Consider the following 18,919-nt stretch of genomic DNA (forward strand, 5'->3'; position numbering starts at 1 on the left):
AATGTCCTTCAGTTTTTCCTTTATTGTGGATATGTTTTTAAGGGGTTATTGTTGTTGTTTATTTTAAATGGGAATTCTAATGTTCTGGGAACTGAAGTTGAAAGTTCCTTCTGTTTGGGAAAAAACTTGCTTGGGCGATATTTATTTTGCTTTCTCCTGCAACAGGCTGCCTGTTTCCTATTTCACATATGTAACAAGGAAATCATTAATAAAACCACTCTGTGGGATATTTTAAACCAATTTCTTGTATGATTTCAGTCTTAAGTCTCTTTTTTTCAACTTTTATAACAGTAGTTACAATGCAAATTTTTAGGTGAGTTACATACTGCTTAGAACTTTATAACACTTTAGCTATTCTGTGTTTTATGAAAAAACTTTGAAGTGTTTGAGTGTTGTATTTCTAATCCCTTTATCAGGTTTTTGGTTGGGTTTTTTTTGCTGCCAAGTTTTACTTCTAAACTAATATTAATTTTAGGTGAAGGTTTATAGTCTTCTCTTAGGAACCCATTTCAAGGAACTTTAAAAATACCTCACTAGTTCCATGTAACTGACATTTCCCCTGACTCCTTTGGGGCCTTGTCCCTTGCACTTCTGTGGGAGAAAGAAAGTGTGTAATTATTAGGCAATACTCTGCCTGTGTTGGATTCTGACTTCCACATAGAAACTCCAGCATCTAGAAACATCCTGGGTCTTTGGATGTATAGAAAACCTGCAGATGTGCATCATATCTGGGGATAAAGCAAGAACTGGTTTGTATCTACAATGGCAGAAAAGTCTACCACAAGCTTTTCTTCTAACTGAAAGTGGGAGATGCGATCGCAACATTTTGTCATATATATGCCATTCTAATCTAATGTATTTTTCGGAAGATGTTTGTCTACCTTGTCTACTAGTCAGATGCATGTACTACCATTGTACAAGTACCTTTGGTCCAGCATCTCCCACGCCAGTTGGGCCTGGTGGTCCCGGGGGGCCTGGTGGTCCTGGAGGTCCCTGGTACAGCAGAGGAATAAAGCATGTCAGTAGTTGTCCCAAAGGAAGAGTATTTGTCTTCAACAAAGAAGAGAATTTCAGCAATTGTTACTGATCTCTTTGGTTTTGCTGTATTTTGTCAAATTCTTCACATTTCTGATGTGTACTGAGCAACAGTCATCCTCAGTCCCAGGTGGAAACCTGAAAAGGCTACCAGAGTGGTGGAAAAAAAGTCCAGCTCTTGACTTAAGAACACCGGAGTTATTCTCAGCTCAGAGAAACCAGTGAGAAAGCAGACATTGCTCCATGATTCATACATGGCAGACATTACACATCTGGGATACCAGAGCTAACCCATCTAAATCTGGGCATTGGGTAACCCTAACATACTTTGGTGTACTTTTGTTCGATAGTCTGCTCTCCCGAACTCCCTGCTCAGTCCCTAACATCCCCTTCAGCTGCTCTTCATACTATTGGAGGCATCCCCAACCTCCCTTTCAGCATTCATAAGGGAGATGTCTTTGCCCCACCATGCTACAGAGACTTAGCTACATAAATCTTGTCCATGTCTGCCAGTGGTTTACAAAGTTGGTCTTTCCAGAACATGGGGCATGGAAAGGCGGCCTGAGAAGGGGAAAGATGCATGCTACAGCACAACAGAACCTTCACGCATTTCAAGGACATGTACTCATGTGGCAGGGAGAAACACAAGCGGCTTTTACTGAAGCCTGAGATTGAGTTGCAGAGAAGCATGACTCTTACGGCAGTTGCAGATGGGAATCCTAGAATAGACGTGATTTCAGGAATACTACTGCAGAGTGAAGCTTTTTTTTTTTTATTGCCCAGTCACTAACAGAAATGCAGGAAGCACATACACGTAAGTTTGTCATCCTGTGACTGGTCAGACTACAACCAGCATTTGTATAGTTTTATTAATCAATGGTTACCAAACCAGGCTTCTCTTGAATTCTTTGATTAATTAGAAATAAAAAGTTTTCAGATTCTCACTGACCCCTCTGATTCTGTATCTACCAATACTTCTTTTTCGTATAGTTTAAACAGATATCTTAATTTGTAAAGCTTACAACTTCAGTTCCTATGAGGTGTTTTAAGGCCTACTAAAAATTCATCAGTCATCTATTTGCATCACTGCCTTATTCATGACTGCCTTTGCATTTGCTTTTCATTTGTATTTGGGATGACAGCAGGGTTTTTTCATCTATTTGCATGTCCTCTGTTTCATGGGTCTGAGTCTGTTACTGGCACTCCTTGAACCTCCAAAGAGTCTGGAGCTTGTCTAGTGTCCCTACGTGCTGTGAAATGTGTCAGGTACATGGCATTACACCAGGAATTCTGAGTGAATGCCCTCTGAACTAATTCTGATCCCAAAGGATATTCCCAGGATCAGTTTGAATGATAGAAAACTGGAGCTGAGCTGTGACTTATTTGAAACCACTCAGGTCCCACCTCAGTGTATTTTGGAGTGTCTTTGCAGTTGTAGTTTGAAATAAAGCTGGATTACAGACATAAAGAAAATAGTGTTAATGGAAGTTTGACATGTGGTGGTTGAAGAATGGCAACAGTATTTTCACTTTCTAGTGAAATGTTGGTCAAACATGTCTATGTGGCTTTGGATGACTGAAATTTAGGATGATATGCCCTTGTAATGGAACGTGCCAGCTGGAATACTCAGGCATTAGCCCCCTCTGGAGCTAACCATCAGAAAAGCAAGGGTGGAGAAAATCTTCAAAAAGGAGGATTTAACCCCCTGGTATGAAAAGCAGCTGAAAAACCAAGGAATTGAAGGCTGCAGGATTTGGCCAAGCAGATGTTATTAGAGATCTTGAACAAAGAACAGCAAAGAAAAGGGAGGGAGGGAAGGAGGGAAGGAAAAGAATTCAAAGCAGTGATTGTATTAAACATGTATGAGCAGCCATCAAGATTTTTATGGAATAACATGGTATCCCTTTCATGATGCTGAAATGAGAACAGATTATACCTGGTTCTGACTGCCTGTAGAACCAGCACTGTATCTAGGACAGGAAAGGACTTCAAAAATATGTGAAATATTTAAATTAGCTAAAGGATGAAAGAGAAGATTAATTGCACTTAGTTAAGTAACTAGATATTGAGTTATCACACTGTCATGGTTTAACCCCAGCAGGCAACTAAGCACCATGCAGCCGCTTACTCACTTCCCCCGCTCCCCAGTGGGATGGAGGCAGGAATTGGGAAAAAAAAGTAAAACTGGTGGGTTGAGATAAGAACAGTTTAATAGAACAGAAAGGAAGAAACTAATAATGATAATAATAACAATAATAAAATGACATTAATAATAATAAAAGGATTGGAATATACAAAACAAGTGATGCACAATGCAATTGCTCACCACTTGCTGACCAACGCCCAGTTAGTTCCTAAGTGGTGATTCCTCCCAGCCCCACTCCCCCCAGTTTATATACTAGACATGATGTCACATGGTATGGAATACCCCTTTGGCCAGTTTGGGTCAGCTGTCCTGGCTGTGTCCCCTCCCAACTTCTTGTGCACCTCCAGCCTTCTCACTGGCTGGGCGTGAGAAGCTGAAAAATCCTTGACTTTAGACTAAACACTACTGAGCAAGAACTGAAAACATCAGTGTGTTATCAGTATTCTTCTCATACCGAACTCAAAAACATAGCACTATAGCAGCTGCTAGGAAGACAATTAACTCTATCCCAGCTGAAACCAGGACACACACAGTAATTAATTTTCTTTGTAGAACACAAAATACAGAATTAAAATTGTACTTACAGCTTCACCTTTGTGGCCATCGCCTTTTTCTCCACGGGGTCCAGGTAGTCCAGGTGGTCCCTGGCCACCCTAAATACAAAATAGTAAGTCAGCCGTCTTGCCAGTAACTGGATCATCATGATGTAACAAATATTAACAAATATGTAAGGAAACTATTTAATATCCTTTTAGAAATATGGAATACCAGTTACCAGCTCTTGCAATTTGTTCGCAAAGCTCAGAAATTTTTGTGCTTTTTTATTTTGCTTCAGTTGATCAAATTAAGATTTCAGAAAAATATGAGTTCTCATTAGGAAATTATTAATTTCTAGATTTGTAGATGCAGAGAGAAATCTTCAGAACAGTGACTTTATCTTCAGCCAATACAAAGTTGAATTTATTTTTAAAAAGTTAAACTTCTATGACTTTGGGGGTAAGTCCTGACATTTGAACAATGAATTTAACAATACTGAAACATAATATGCCAGCCTTAAGTTATCATAAGTGGTGCATTTTCTGCTTCCAGGTAATCACATTGGTTCTCTGATACAGTAAAGCAAAACTGCATTCTACAAGGGAAAGAAGTAAAAGAAAGAAATACAGTTGGTTAAAAGAAATACATAATTTCTCTTAATTTAGCCTAAAATGCTCTGTATCAGGAGACAATCACTCCTTCTGTTGACTCTTCCACTGACTCCCACTAAAGATGTGTGCATTTGCAAAACCTCAATGCTTCCTTTCACGACCAGAAGAGACGCAAACAGCAATCTTTTCCTCTTCCCTCATTCCAGTGATCGTTTTCCTGACATTTAGTGAGAAAATTAACTAAGCTTGCAATAGACGGTTCTTCACAGAACCAAGAAAGAAAACATATTACTCTGAGGTATCCCTCAAGATATGCTGGCAGTCTGTACCACAGATATTCACATGACAGCACTGCCAATTGGAAATCCTTATTGATACCTGTAGGTCACACATCCACCCCACTCCTAAGCACGGTATGGATATGGCCATACATGGAGAAGTGTACACCCTTCACTCAGTCCCACATAACCAAGAAACGTAAATGGACTCTCCTGTACAGGGTTGGAGGGTCAGTTAATATACATATAGATAACTTATCCTGAAGAATACGTACGAATAGCAAATATTTCCCTGTCTATTCTAGTAAAAATAAATAGCTAGAAAAGAGAAACTACAAATGACTGAAAACTGCTGTTTCATCAGTGCATTGTGCCTTGCAATTTCTGCAATAACATAATGCTTCAAGAAACCATGAATGGAGTCCTGATAGCAGCTCAGATCTCAGTGGCTGGTCTGTCTGAATACAGTGTCCATGACTGGAGAACAAACTGACTTATATTCTAGTTAGATATCCAACAAAAACAGACTTCAGGTCCAGATTTCCTGTCCCATGAACATCTCTACCATAGACGCAAGCAGTCAGATCTTCTTAACCAATTTAGCCCTGTCACGGAAAAATGAAAGAGCTGCTTTGGATCTCCTAAAGATATACATCACAGGTTTAGGTTAGGAGGTAAGTGAATGAAGAAAGATGAGGCAGACTCAATGTTCTGGTTAAGATGAAACCCTGAAACCACTTTAAGATGGAAATTGGGATAGGAATGCAAGCATGCCTTATGCTTAAAGAAAATTGTACATGGTAGGTCACTCCTGTGTGAATCTGTCCTGTCCTCCAGTCTAAAGGGATAGTTTCACTGGAAGACTTTAAACACAACCTGACCACCAGAGTCAAACTGCATCAGCCCTGAAAGATGTTTCTTCATGTTTCCTAATTTTCAAATGATAGAATTCTGATCCAGTTCTGTAAAAATTCCACTGAGTGTGATTCTAGTTCATAAATAGCTTTATAATAGAAAGCAAATTTTACCTCTTCTCCATTCTTAATATCCATAGTTCTTAAATTGTGGATAAAATAAGAAAGGTTTTAGAAATGTTTAATAACATTTTTTTTTTAACAAGAAAGGAAACCATGGATCATGAGTTCACCTCTATTTTTACTTCTAACTCCACTACAGTAAAAACCAGCCAAACAGATGTTTTCATTTAATCTTAGCATACCATTGTAAATACCAAATACATGTTACTACATTTTTTTCTGTAAGAATTGGGATTTTGTCAAGTGGCTGGTTTTGCCATTAGTAACACAGATAGAAATCTACTTAAGCCAAATCTATGGCCAAATCTGCTACAAGAAACAGTTCTCTAGTCCAGATTATTTATTTTTTTTAACAGCTGCATTGAAAATACACAAGAGATGGCCCAGGAGCAATTCTGTGATTACTGCTTCCCACAGTTTTGTGGGGTCTGGAAAAGACAATCACAGTGACTCACTCTAAGTCAGTGCACTGGCAACAAGGCATGTGCTGTTGATGTCACAGAAGGCATGCTGAATTAATTCATCTACTTTGCCAACGTTTCCAGGGCAGGTTTTAAAGTAATTTTCTGAAGCAGTAATATAGACATAGTTGCTTCTACAGTCTTTGAAAGAAAAAGAAAAAAAAAAGGATAAACAGAATATAAACATAAATTTGGTGCCCATGGTCATTGTTAAGAAAAAAATCAACCACCATAAACAAAACCTAAATGATTAAGTATACGACTGGACAATTAAGTCATGTTCCTTACTTCTTGTTATAAGAAAAACAGAGTGAAGTAGTGTTCTAGAATATAGCCAAAGTAAATAAATTCAGAGTTTTAGAAAATTAAAAAATATGAGCTACTGAATGCATGTAGATCAATGTGCTACCCAGCGTCCTCTGGTGGGTGTACTGGTAGAAGTCTGTCAAGACAAGAGTAAAGCATTATTGGTATTCCTAAGATGTTATCACACAAGAATTATTGCATTAAGTTGCTTTATTTTGAACTACATTGTGTTAGGTACACATAAACTGTTTGGTCTCTGAATTTGGGTCTATCAGCTATATTCCCAAGAAATGAAGTAGTGGAATTGAGTGGAACATTTTAGGTGCAGACATGGAAAATCTGAAAAAAAAAAAAAAAAAGAGGTTTACTAAGAAAGTTCCTGATTTCAGTCTGGAAAGGAGATCACAAGAATGGTACCTTTCCCAAACACTGAAGGAAAGTCTTCCTGAACTATTCCCTTATCACAAGTGGCAGAAGGCTTACAGAAAGTTTCAACCCAGATCATGACTCATAGAAGTACAATATGATATCATAAAATGCGTTAGAGGGAAGGAAGTGAAAGCTGCAAAGTAAAAGGAAATATATCCAGTTTTTACAGTAGAAGACATGGGGTCTATTCTAGGGACTGCATTTTTCAGTTTATTCTTAAATAATGTAGAAAGGTGAGTGGCACTGTTTTCTCATGACACTGTATTATTCTGATTAGTTAAATGAAAAGCAATTCTAAGGAGTTGAGGAAAAACCCTACTTAAAGGTTTGAGTATTTTGGTGATAAAATATCAGACAAAATTCCATGCTGATAACTGTAATGCATTATGCAAGGAGAAAAAGCAATCGTAACTTTATGTACCTAACAATCATCTTGAACTACTGTTACCACTTAAGAAACAGGAGAAATAGAACCATTCTTTGAAAAGTTTACTCCGCTGTTCAACAGTGATAAAACCCCATGAATTTCATCCTTTGCAAATTAATCTTTATGCTTTTCTTCTAACTTATTTCCCACTGGCAAGAGGATGGTCCTTGGTCTCACCTTATTCTTTGAGCAGCCTTATGTCAACTCACATGTACTACAGAGGAGAACTTTTCAGTCTCTCACTTTTGCAAAGACTGCAATCTCTGCATTACCCCGGAATCCTCAGTTTTATCTTTGGTCTTTCACTTGTGTATTGATCTTGTCAGTTAACCACTAAAGGCTCCAACAGTGAGCAGTCCTGATACAGACTACTGTACTCCACTCTTAGTGTTGAAGTTAGAAATGTAAAGGCTATAACCAAGTAAATCCTACTCTGTAACCTATATGCAGATAAGTACTTCCAAAAGACCTATTTTTTAATTTCTTTATTTTGGGCCTGTCTTATGTTTTTGAATGTGCAAGGCTGGTAATACTGAAACACCACTGTTAAAATAACTAATACCTCTCAGTTTATACTCGGTAAAGAGCATATTGCCCATACAGAGGTATAAAAGACCGCATGAGATAACAAAAGGTGGAGATGAATTTGAAGAGCTACCTTCCTAATGAAGACTTCCTGAGGGAAGTTTGCAGGGTGAGGTACACTGGACTAGTTATTTAATCTATTTTGTGTTTCTTCTTTGAAAAGATAGTAAGTTTATTTTTAAAAATAGGCTTAATCTGGAATGATGGAAAAGAAGATGGAAGATGGATGGAAGAATTAGTCAGTTACTTTCCTGAAAAAGTTGTTCAAGTGGTTTCAAATGCACTCTTCTTTGCACAAGAGTTTTGCATATATCTCATGTTTATTTTCCATCTTTTGTCCAAAACCTCCTACCATTGGTCCCATTATTGATTTTCCAGGAGCTCCATCATCTCCTGGTGGTCCCTCAGGTCCTGGTTCCCCCTATTCAAAAAGAAACAAATCCAACACCATATTTATTCTTTTCAGTTTTAATTTCCAAAGTTTTACAGAAAAGAACAAGTATTCAATTCCTTCTGACAGTGACAATTATTGAGCTAGGTAATATGAAATCAGTACTTGTAGAGGAAGCTTTTACTACCTTGATTCTGTCCTCTCTTACACTTTTGCTTCTCTGCAACTGCGTCAAAGAGTTTGTTCTGCCTTGACGAATAATTTGATGGCTTTAGTTTCAACTGAGTGTTGAATATCATAATTCAGTTTCAGTGGCCAGATTCACCTGTGGCTTCTGCCTGCTTTTGCCCACACAAGCAAGGCTACATGACTTTGTTTCTGCCAGAGCACATAGAGAACAGCAAAGAAATCCAAAGACAAGTGCTGACACAGAGTATGTTTAGAAAGGCTACGGATGCAATGGCACAGTACTTCAAAATTGCAAGCTCCGCAGTCTGAAGACCCGGGAAGAAACTTGAGTTTTTCCTCAAATATTACCCAGTACAACTGTTTGGTAATCTTAGCTCTGTCAGTGGCTTTCCTGGAAAGCAATCAGGCTTAGAATTCAAGTTCTTTATGTTATCCCTTCAGAGCAAAATTTGGCTCCTTCTAGTGTTTAATCTATGGCAACAGATGTTTTACTTTACATTCAGGATCTTAAAAAGAAAATTGCAATTTTCCATGAAACTTTCACAATTTTTAACACGAGTGAGAAGGACAGGCAGTATTTCAGGAAACATTCACTAGGGAATGCAGATTAAATGTTTTATCAAAACCACGGAGCAGCTGTAACCATGAGAATATGAGAAAAAACCAGCTATCTAATGTTATTGTCTCCACATTAGTAACAGCATAATGGTTGTCCAGGGAAATAAAACTCTAGTCCCCAAACGTGGGTGTAGCTTAAAATAAATAAATTTCCAGTGGACACAACCATGGCTGTCCAGGAGTTAAGACCTCTAGCAATCATCTACATCAAATACTTAGAAATGTACTGAAGAGACCTCAGACCATGACAATTCCCAGCTTTGAAAAATATGCAGATTCCCTGCATTAGAAATTTATAATGTCTGGCTTCACTACTGCAGATACCAGGATGTTCCAAGAACACCATTTGTAGTAACCATTGTACCTTCCACAGTGGAGAGAAAAAACGGACCTGTGTAGCCCGTTATATTACTGAGCAATTGTCAGAAACAGAAAATTAGATTTTTGCTTAAACAAAGAAATTACTATGGAACTAAAAAGTTTTGTATGTTTTGTAAAAATCAACTTGCATTTTATAATTACCCAGAATACTTGTTTTCTCACATCAGCCACTGCACATAAAAGCCCTGATCTAAAATTTAGTAAAGAGTTTGGAAAAACTTCTACAGACTACAGTGGATTTTAGATCATGGTCAGTCTGCTATGAAAGTGATATGAACTGTACTGAACAGAATAAAATCAGAGTGAAAAAGGCAATAAAGTCTACAAAGTTCTTATTTTTCAGCATGAATTTTATCAATAAACAATCTTGTCTCACTTGCTGGTCTATTAAGAAACGTCACAGTAACCAGGAAAATGTGAAGAAGGGAGACCAGTGTAGTGAAACCTGTCTTCATACATGTTCTGCCTTATAGCATGCCGCTTATACTTTCCTGATATAAGGTTTGGCACATTATTATGGTTTTAAACCAATATAAGAGATATGAGCACCCCACAGTCCTCTCCTTTTTGATCTGTGGCTGCATTCTTACTCCAGGTGTATCCTGAGCTTCTTGCGTTCCCTTCTTCCTTCCTCCTTCATGCGCAAAGAAGTCCAAACCACATCCTAGCCCTCGGTGATGCCCTGTTGCCAGGCTGAGTACATTGCATGTACAATACCTACATGCGCTTGTGCGGGGAGGGCACATATATTTTTAAGAAGAAGAAAAATGGGGATGAAATTACTTCAGAGTGATAGGATGTACATTAGTGAGTTCTCTACCCTAAAAACTATCGCCGAAGCTGAAAAGCATCAATTGAAGTTGAAGTTAACTGACATATTATAAAAACAGCAACTATTTTATTCTTAAAATAAAAATGGGGTGGTAGTGAATTTTCAAATGTTTTTAAAGCCTTCAAAGTTAGCTTTACTGCTGCTGAATCTGGTTATTTTACTCAGCAGCACAAGTCCCACTCATTTCAGGTACATTTTCCCCATAAAGAAAATGAGTTAGTTGTAGCTCTAGCTATCTCAAATATGACATTTCATTTAAAGTAGTATCTACAGGCCAGCTGTTCACTTGGAAATGACATACAAACACTCATCTCCAAAAAATCATCTAGTTCAGCATATAACTCCCTAGAACTACATAGAGGCACATTCCTGCGGGGATTTACTGCCACATTCAGGAAACCTTTAGTCTAAGAAAGGAAATGCATAGTAAATTTGGGGGGAAAAAAAAAAAAAATTCAAAGTGATTCATTTCACAGGAGGGGACAAAAACCAACAGAAATGTAATAAGGATTTTTTTTTTTAACATGTACTAAGTTCAGCATCCTGTTAAAGGGCCCCCCAAACACTCTCTGTTAATTTTCAGTACTTTTCAGTCCTTATTTCTAAAATCCAGTCGTCTTTGTTACTACAACAACGAATTTTAACTTCTTTAACTTACATTCTTTTAATTTTGACAAAAATGTGCACTAGACATTTTCCAATCTCTGGTGTCCAGCAAACACATATCAGATAATCACCTTTGGTCCAGCAGGTCCCCGAATAGACGATCCAGCGACACCAGGTGGTCCTCTCTCTCCTGGTTCACCCTGTCACAAAATGGTATCATCTAGATTTAAACAGACAGTTTCATTTTCTGCACAAGTAGCAAAAGGTTTTTTCAACACTTTATATTATAAAAATATCCACAATGTAGATCTATTTACAAAATGGACAATATTTGGGAAAAATCATAAATCTTGTGAAAGCTGGTCCAAATGTCATGTTTTAAATAACTACTGGTTGAACCATGTATTTGATTTTTTAATGTTAATTAATTTTTTGTGTTTGGCTTACAAAGCCAATGGAATAACCAGAACACTTGTATTTTTTCAATTTCCTTACAATTCAGAGTGATACTCACAAAATATTGTAATAGAAAGTTAATGTTTCAAAGTAAAAATTTGTGAAATGCTCATGGCTGGAATCACTTGGACAACTTTAGCTTCTCAGTGCTCATGCATAAGTATAAGGTCTGTAATTAAATGTTTACCTATTCTTTTTCTCCTTGGGACTTTTGTGTCATTCAGGACAGAGGATGGAAATATTTCTGCTTTTCCTTTGTTCTGTTAAGTCTCCGAGCATCAGATGCTTAAGAAATTTGTACATTACATAAATTCCATAGATTCTTTTATAAAATACAAAGTGAAGGAGGAACAAGCTTACTTTTGGTCCAGCTGGGCCTTGTACTCCTTGAGAACCAATTGGTCCTTGGGATCCTTTTTCTCCAGGGTCACCCTGATGAAAACAAATCTTTTTTTTCAATCACAGCAAATATTCATTCACAACTAGGAGATACACAAATAACCAAAACCATGACGATAATGACGCCCCTAACTAGAAAGGTATTTAAATGCTCCACTCCAACTGAAATCCCACTAAGTTCTAGAATCTGCCCCAGATGTCATAAATTTAACCAGGTGGGAGATAAAAGTTGTCCGTCTACTAATACATCTTTCCAGGCTTTTAATTTCATATTTAGATATCTAACTAGTCACCTCATTTCTCTTAGCTCCTTCTCTCTGCTTACTGAGATAATTTGTCCCCTCCTAACTTTAATGAAAACTCTGTACTGAATTTTCAGGAAATCTGTACTGGCCAATTAACTTTAGCATCTATGTTTATAGTCTGATTTTGCTGCACTTGTTCAGGCTGAGGAACACATCACTCTCTCTGAAAGCCTTTTAAATTATCAGTTCAAATATAGTTGCTACTTAAGATATAATGAATGAAAAAATAGGCCAGAATCTGAACACTTATAAAATAGGCCCTTCTAAAGTTTGTAGTATTTCTCCAGTGTGCATGTCAAGCCATACCTTTTGGCCTACATTTCCTTTGCCAGGGGGTCCTTCTGGGCCTCTTGGACCTTGATCTCCCTTTTCCCCCTAATAGAGATTAGATGGTTAATTAATTTTCATGTAGCTAATTTTATTGAATCAACAGACTTATGAGAAGCAATGCTTGCATAAACACTTTTCCCAAAAATGTCAGTAAATATCTCGTTAATTTTTTTCCTGCAAAAAATAAAGTGTTCTGTCTTCTTAAACCCGCTCCACCTTCCTGCATTCATAGTTCTTATTTTCACAGACATTTGTAATAGTGCCATTTGCAATTGCATCAATCTTTTTGTAGGAAGAATTGCATGCATATACTCATATGTAGGAAGAATTGCATGCATATACTCATATGTAGGAAGAGAAATGCTTGCAAAGTTATCAGAAAAGGTCTTGGTTGACCAGTTCTAAGAAAAACAACTTTTAATAAGCAGTAATTTTAGGCAACTCTGTAGCTAAAGGCCAATCCAGGCTTCCAATATTTGCCAGAAACATTACTTCAAATAATTCACAAATAATCCACGTAAAACATTCTATTAAGGAACATTATCTATGAAATATTTATGTGTAACGTAAGTCAGATTAGTATATCAGAATGCCTGCAGGTAATTCAGAGAGTGAAAAGTAGATCAAAATGTAGTTTAAAAATCCATTTCTGATTTGCGCTGTTGATGGAAGTGGCATTACAGTGCCTGCCGCTGATAGGCATCAGTCTGGATCCCACTTCTGTGAGACAGCTTCACACCTGCAAATAACTGCCATAACACCACTGTGCTACTCACTGCAGGCATCAAGCTATTCTTTGCACTGTCCTAGATACCCAAGGTAGCTGCTCAGTACTAATATTTTCACTTGTAGTGAATTGTGACAGTGAAGGTGACAGCACCAAGTTGATCTCAGAATAAAGATAATATGCAAGAGAAAAAAAACCCAGCATTCCCAAATACAAAAGCCACCTGCAACTGTAACCCAAAATTTACTCTTAATTCTGATGTTTCGCTTCTGATACACTGGGATCTTCATTTTTGAGCACCTATATAGTGGGTGATTTCAAATTTTTAAAAATAATTAAGTAGCAACAGAAATGCTATCTATTTTTCCACAGTGAAAGGCTTACTGCCTCAGGCTGTAGCTTGTCAAACTAGTATTTGCACTGCCCTTGTAGATGAAAAAAAAGTGAAGCTGCATTCTTAATAGATGTTTATTACAGCTATTCAGATATTTTCTGATTAAAGTCCTGCAGCCAAAAAATGCTGATTTGCTTACTCTGAATCACATTCAGTTCATCACTTCTACACATTGGCCAGCTGCTACCCTCATTTAAGAGCTGCACAGCAGCAGAGTTTGGAGGCACCTGGATTCTCAGCAGCAATTCAACAATCAGCCGCAGCACTGAGTTTTGCTCACTCAGCAGCTCATTCTATTTGGGAAGAGTAAAATTAAAAGCTTCCATTTAACTTACTCTAAATTGACTATTTTGGGCTTTCTGCTTTGCACCCCTCTAAATTCCTTTCCCACACTTTGAATTTATGTTTCTTTTTGCCAATGTGGCAGAGTTTCTCTTAAAATCTCAGAATTCCCCTTGGAAACAAGCAGCCCTGGTTTCAGCTGTTTGTGATAGTTTCTGTAGCAGGCTGACAGGTTTCAGCCACAGCTCACCACCCTGCTAGTTGCCCTAAGTCACATCAATTTGAGCATGACTTCTGGGTGTCAGGAAAAATCTGAACAGGCTGTAAGGAACAGGCTAAAGATGCAAGCTATCTGTTCTCCAAGAAGATTGTGAAATTTAACAGTAGTCAATAGCCCACAAATGGCAGGGCAGCTAAATCAGTTGCTGATTCAGATGGTAGCCACTGTTAATAAAGTTTGTTGAAAACATCTCAACTAGCCTAGTCCCTTTTCCCTGGCTAGTTTTGGCAAAAGTATTGGCACATGTCCTCTTCCAGGATGAACTCCCTGCCATTGCATACCTGCAAATTATGATTTGTTTTTCTTTCCTCTACACCTTCTACATGGGGTAAAATATATTTCCTTACCTTTGTTGCTGGCTTCCCAGGATCTCCCTTTACCCCTCTCTCTCCTGGGAGTCCTGATGGACCTCTATCTCCCTTAAAGAAGAAAAAATAATTATATCTGCATACTTCAATAAATTCTTTATTGTGTAAAATGGATCTAACAGTGTGTTAAAATATTAATTAATGATATACAATATTTTTGCTCAAATAAAGGTTGTTATTCCCAGTAAGTTAAATATTTTATAGAGCCAGTAATTTTTTCTACTCATACAATCTAAAATAAGTATTTTAAATTTCTTTCCAAGCTCTCCACCTACTTCTTAAATATTGGTTTTGTATTAAATACATTTACATTTATTCAGTGAGTAAAAATGTGATTGAATGCTGTTTGTTATCCTGTGCACAAGAACAATATGATACAAATGTAATTTACTTGCAAAGTCAAACATCTGGGACTTAAAGAACGGTTAGCTGAACATGCCTAAATGGAGTTGTTGACGAGACTAAGACCTCGCTGGTTGTACAAACTGGTCTAGGCATTACTTTTAAGACTTGTCACAAAGAGTGGAAACTATCCATAGGAACTAGTTCTGCCAAGTGCTTCTTCTATGGTCCTGGGAAAAATCACCAAACCCAAGATGTCTGTGTCATCTTACTCAAAGATTTTGGAAGCCCTAATTAAATCATTATGGACATAGTATACAAACTTCAAAATGGCAGCTGAAGTCAAAGCGTTAAGTGTCACACAGACTGGTTTTTTTTCAAATCATTGCAGAGGAACAGAGGTAGTAACATTTCTAACAGGCTTTGGAAATACCTCACTAGCTTAGAAAAGATGGGGGAAAACTCTGTTCCAGTTATGGCTGCAGTAATGATTTTAGGAGAGAGGGTGGGAGCTCTAGCGCAGTATTTTGAGTTTAAAAGCTAAAACCGTGTCACTGAAATTCCTTCTTATTTTGATCATAGTCAATTTATACCAAAAAAATCTTAGTTTATCAGCAACTAGTGAAAGAATTAGAAAACCCTATAAGGAGCAGTTAAAAATAAATATAGGCTCACTTTAAGTCCTCGTACGCCAGTTCCTGGAAGTCCTGGTTCTCCTTTTTGTCCGGGTTCACCTGTTTGACCCTAGTAACAAAAAGTCTTTTGTTTAACAGAGGAACACAATTTAGCTTCATTCATTACTTGCACTATTTCACTAACTGCTTTACACACAGAAGTGGACTTGATGATCCTTATGGGTCCCTTCCAACTTGAAATATTCTATGATTTTATGATTCTAAGTGGTCAAGTTTTCAGCCAAGCAGTTCTCAGGTGGAAAATTCTGTTCTTTAAAAAGCCCCAGTAACTTGTAGGACTGCATCTATTTTATTTAACCTTGCAGTGGGCAGAAAGTCTAAATGAATCATTCCGACTTTCTCCTTTTTGTTTTAATACATTTTAATTTTTACTTTATACCACTATATCAAAACCTCTTTGGTCACTGAATGAAAAGTGAGTCCAAATAAAGAAAAAACAGAACTTCTATTTAAGAGAAAGTTTTACCATCACAGTTCTTCCTTCCAGTAGTTCTAAAACAGTTAAAGAAGTAGGAATTCCATTTTTCAATTTTGCATTTTAAAATACTTTTTCACGCTAGGAAAACTGTCCTCATACATAACAGGTTTCACAGCTACCTATTTTTCCCTTCAGTAATATTAAACAACCCTGCTGTAACTGCTACTTACACCCCAAAGTAATGTCCAGAAGAAAATTATTGTATTTCTCCCTGGTTTTGCTACAGCGACTAATGTCTCCCTTTTATAAATCAAAGTGATTACAAAGCACACTTCTGCTTTACAGTTCATCTGTTCATTCCACTTGCTCTCCTTGGTATTTCAGCAATTCCCTTTTTCTCCTCTTACGGTGCTCATCTGAGACTGTATCGCTAGAGGCTTGGGTTTTGACAGCAGTAATCCTTTACCCCACTTCCCTGTTCTCTTCCTACTTTCCTTCCTTCTGTGGTGCAATGTCAGCTACTAGGTATACTTAAGCTCTTTGTTTCTCTACTAGTGTTTCTGTCTTTGGTTTTGGTTCTTTCTCATGACGACCATGGAAGGCTGAAGGACAGGCTGAAGGTATGGTGGGACTAGCCTCAAGTCTCAAAACCATGGTAAAATGCTTTACTTTAACACAATGTGTACGTGGCACCAAACTCATTTGATATAAACACGTCTGAAAGATACTTTGTTTATAAATTTGTGTTCATTTAGAGCCTAAAACCCACATTCACAAAGGTTAAGGGCTGATGCTAAGCAAAAGCCATACGCTCCATTTGGGGAACACCTTGATAATGTGGGTGGTTTTCCCTCAAAGATTCAAAATTGTTATCTCCAGTGAAGGGTTACATTTTCATCTCATCAAACACACTCTTGAAAAGCCTGGCAAAGATAGGTAGCTTGTTGTTTCTTGCTGGTGCTATTTTTAAACAATAATATCTGAATCATTACCTTTGGACCTGGCAGACCCAAGCCTTTAGATCCTTTTGCCCCAGGGTTTCCTTGTGGACCCTGTATACCCTACAAAACAAAATGAATGAGTTAGTGCATTACACTTTTCCACGTGTGAAATTCACCATGTGTCCATCTTATCTTTAAAAGAAAACAATTTGCTTGTCTGTCCTCAGGCTTAGTTCTGAGATCTTGATTTTATTTTTCCTTTGTCACTATCCTGTGGATTTCACTGATGTATCCAAGTGTAATGACTGTTTAGGGAGAAAACAAAGAGGAAGTGTCTCAGCATCTGCATCTAAGCCCTGATTCATTGGCATAGTATGGTGGAAGCATGAGCTTTTATCTTCTTTCCAAAAAAAACAAAACCCAAGAGATCTTTTGGGATGTTTCGTTTTTTCTGTATCCACTTGTTAAAGGCTGTGTTCAAGCTTCAATGGCTTGAAATTCAGAAGTGCTGTATTCTTACCTTGTGAAACTCTTACCCATATGTCATCATCCAAGCAATATATCTGATTTATCATCTATGAAAATTATTATGCAGATTAGACCAAATTTCTGTTTGCTTGATTCTAAGACCATTCAGATCAGTTGAAATCACTTATATTTACAAGCTTTGCCTAAAGACTAGTTTGATACTTTTTAAAATGAAAAATCACTGTGAGATTTTTAATGTCTTCACATCAAAATTAGAGCTCTGATAAAGTATAAAACAAAAACTACATGCAAATGTTCGTTACATGTTCAAAATGTACACTTACCCGGCTTCCTGGATAGCCTGTTCCTGGTGGTCCAGGTGGGCCCTGTGGTCCTACTTGGCCTTGTTCACCCTATACAAAAAGTATTCCCGAGAGCTAAATTGCAATAGTCCATGCCAGCTGATTAACATATTTAAACTAAACGCAGAGCAAGAGTCTCCAAGCTGTATTATCTTGAAGTTTGCTGCTTCTATTTGAGTTAAATGTGTTTGGAATACCTGAAAGTCTGCCTATGGCAACTGATCTAATAAAAATAATACACCTTCCTACCTACAAACTCTCTCTCATTTATAATATTAGATGATCACAGCTGTAACTTTATTATTTGAGGGATCCATAGCTTATCTTTACATACTGAGATTAATTTTAAAGATTTTCTTGCATGGAAATACACACAGTTTCTTGCACAACACTGAGAAGAAAAACTTGCAAGTGTAAACAGAGCAGCTAGAGAGTATTTTTGAAAAATCTTTGCCATATGGTATTGTAATGGTATTGTACAGCACTTGGGGAGCAAATAGAGGAATTATGGCAGAGGGAATTAGGGGAATAGAGGCATATGGTGAGCTCATGTGGGTATTGGAAGTGGCACAGACCCATGAAGGTGTCAACGATGTGTGACACCAGTCCCTAGAAAACAAAAAATAGTTTCACTTATGCCAGAAATACTTATTTACTGAATAAGTAAATACTGGTCCCAAACACTTACTGTCCTGGCCATCACTGCATTTTTCCTATACAGACATGGGAATAAGATGACTTATTCCTGCACAGACAGCCAATCTTCTTCTAACTAAGGCCTCGAGCAAGATGATCTGGCAGGTGGTCACCAAGCATATCTCTCACAGACAGGCCAAATCAGACCACACCACCTAGGTTGCTCTGAAGATTTTGGAGAGCCGTTTGACTGGACAGTGAGATGAGTAAGTTCACATTAAACTTCCTACACCCGTAAAGCACCCCTTGCTGACTAAGCTGTCAATGACTTTGGATGGGAGTGCTGTCCTCTCCTCTCACTGGAGCTGAGTGTGGGCCAACGAGGAGAGCAGGAGGCATGGAGACAGGAGGGAAGGAAAACAACTGGGAGTAGGAGGAGGGCTATGACACTAAATCATGAGAAGGAAAATCTGGAATCATTGCCTCTGCTCTGTAGGACACCTGGGCCTGTTGCATCAGCTGCTCTCTGGTGATGCACAAGATACAGACTGTAATCTGATCAGGCCACAGGAATTAAAATTGTTCCGGATCCCTCTTTGGGGTACTGGGCACCAAAAAGCTAACAAATTTCAAAAGCCAGAGTGTTT

General features: G+C 37.8%; 1 protein-coding gene across 1 annotated transcript in view; it reads right to left on the reverse strand.

The window, feature by feature from the left end:
* The window catches only part of COL28A1 (collagen, type XXVIII, alpha 1), a 91,609-nt gene that overhangs the window by 23,898 nt on the left and 48,792 nt on the right, over positions 1–18,919 (reverse strand). The window contains exons 17-26 of the mRNA XM_010561466.1: positions 17,619–17,687; positions 16,858–16,926; positions 15,428–15,496; positions 14,390–14,461; positions 12,336–12,404; positions 11,686–11,757; positions 11,001–11,069; positions 8,205–8,273; positions 3,766–3,834; positions 925–993 (exon numbers count right to left, since the gene is read on the reverse strand). Coding sequence (XP_010559768.1) covers positions 925–993; positions 3,766–3,834; positions 8,205–8,273; positions 11,001–11,069; positions 11,686–11,757; positions 12,336–12,404; positions 14,390–14,461; positions 15,428–15,496; positions 16,858–16,926; positions 17,619–17,687 — 696 coding nt within the window. The remainder of the gene's footprint in view (positions 1–924; positions 994–3,765; positions 3,835–8,204; positions 8,274–11,000; positions 11,070–11,685; positions 11,758–12,335; positions 12,405–14,389; positions 14,462–15,427; positions 15,497–16,857; positions 16,927–17,618; positions 17,688–18,919) is intronic.

Source organism: Haliaeetus leucocephalus, unplaced genomic scaffold (genome assembly GCF_000737465.1).
Source record: "Haliaeetus leucocephalus isolate CR32 unplaced genomic scaffold, Haliaeetus_leucocephalus-4.0 Scaffold146, whole genome shotgun sequence".
Classification (NCBI taxonomy): domain Eukaryota; kingdom Metazoa; phylum Chordata; class Aves; order Accipitriformes; family Accipitridae; genus Haliaeetus; species Haliaeetus leucocephalus.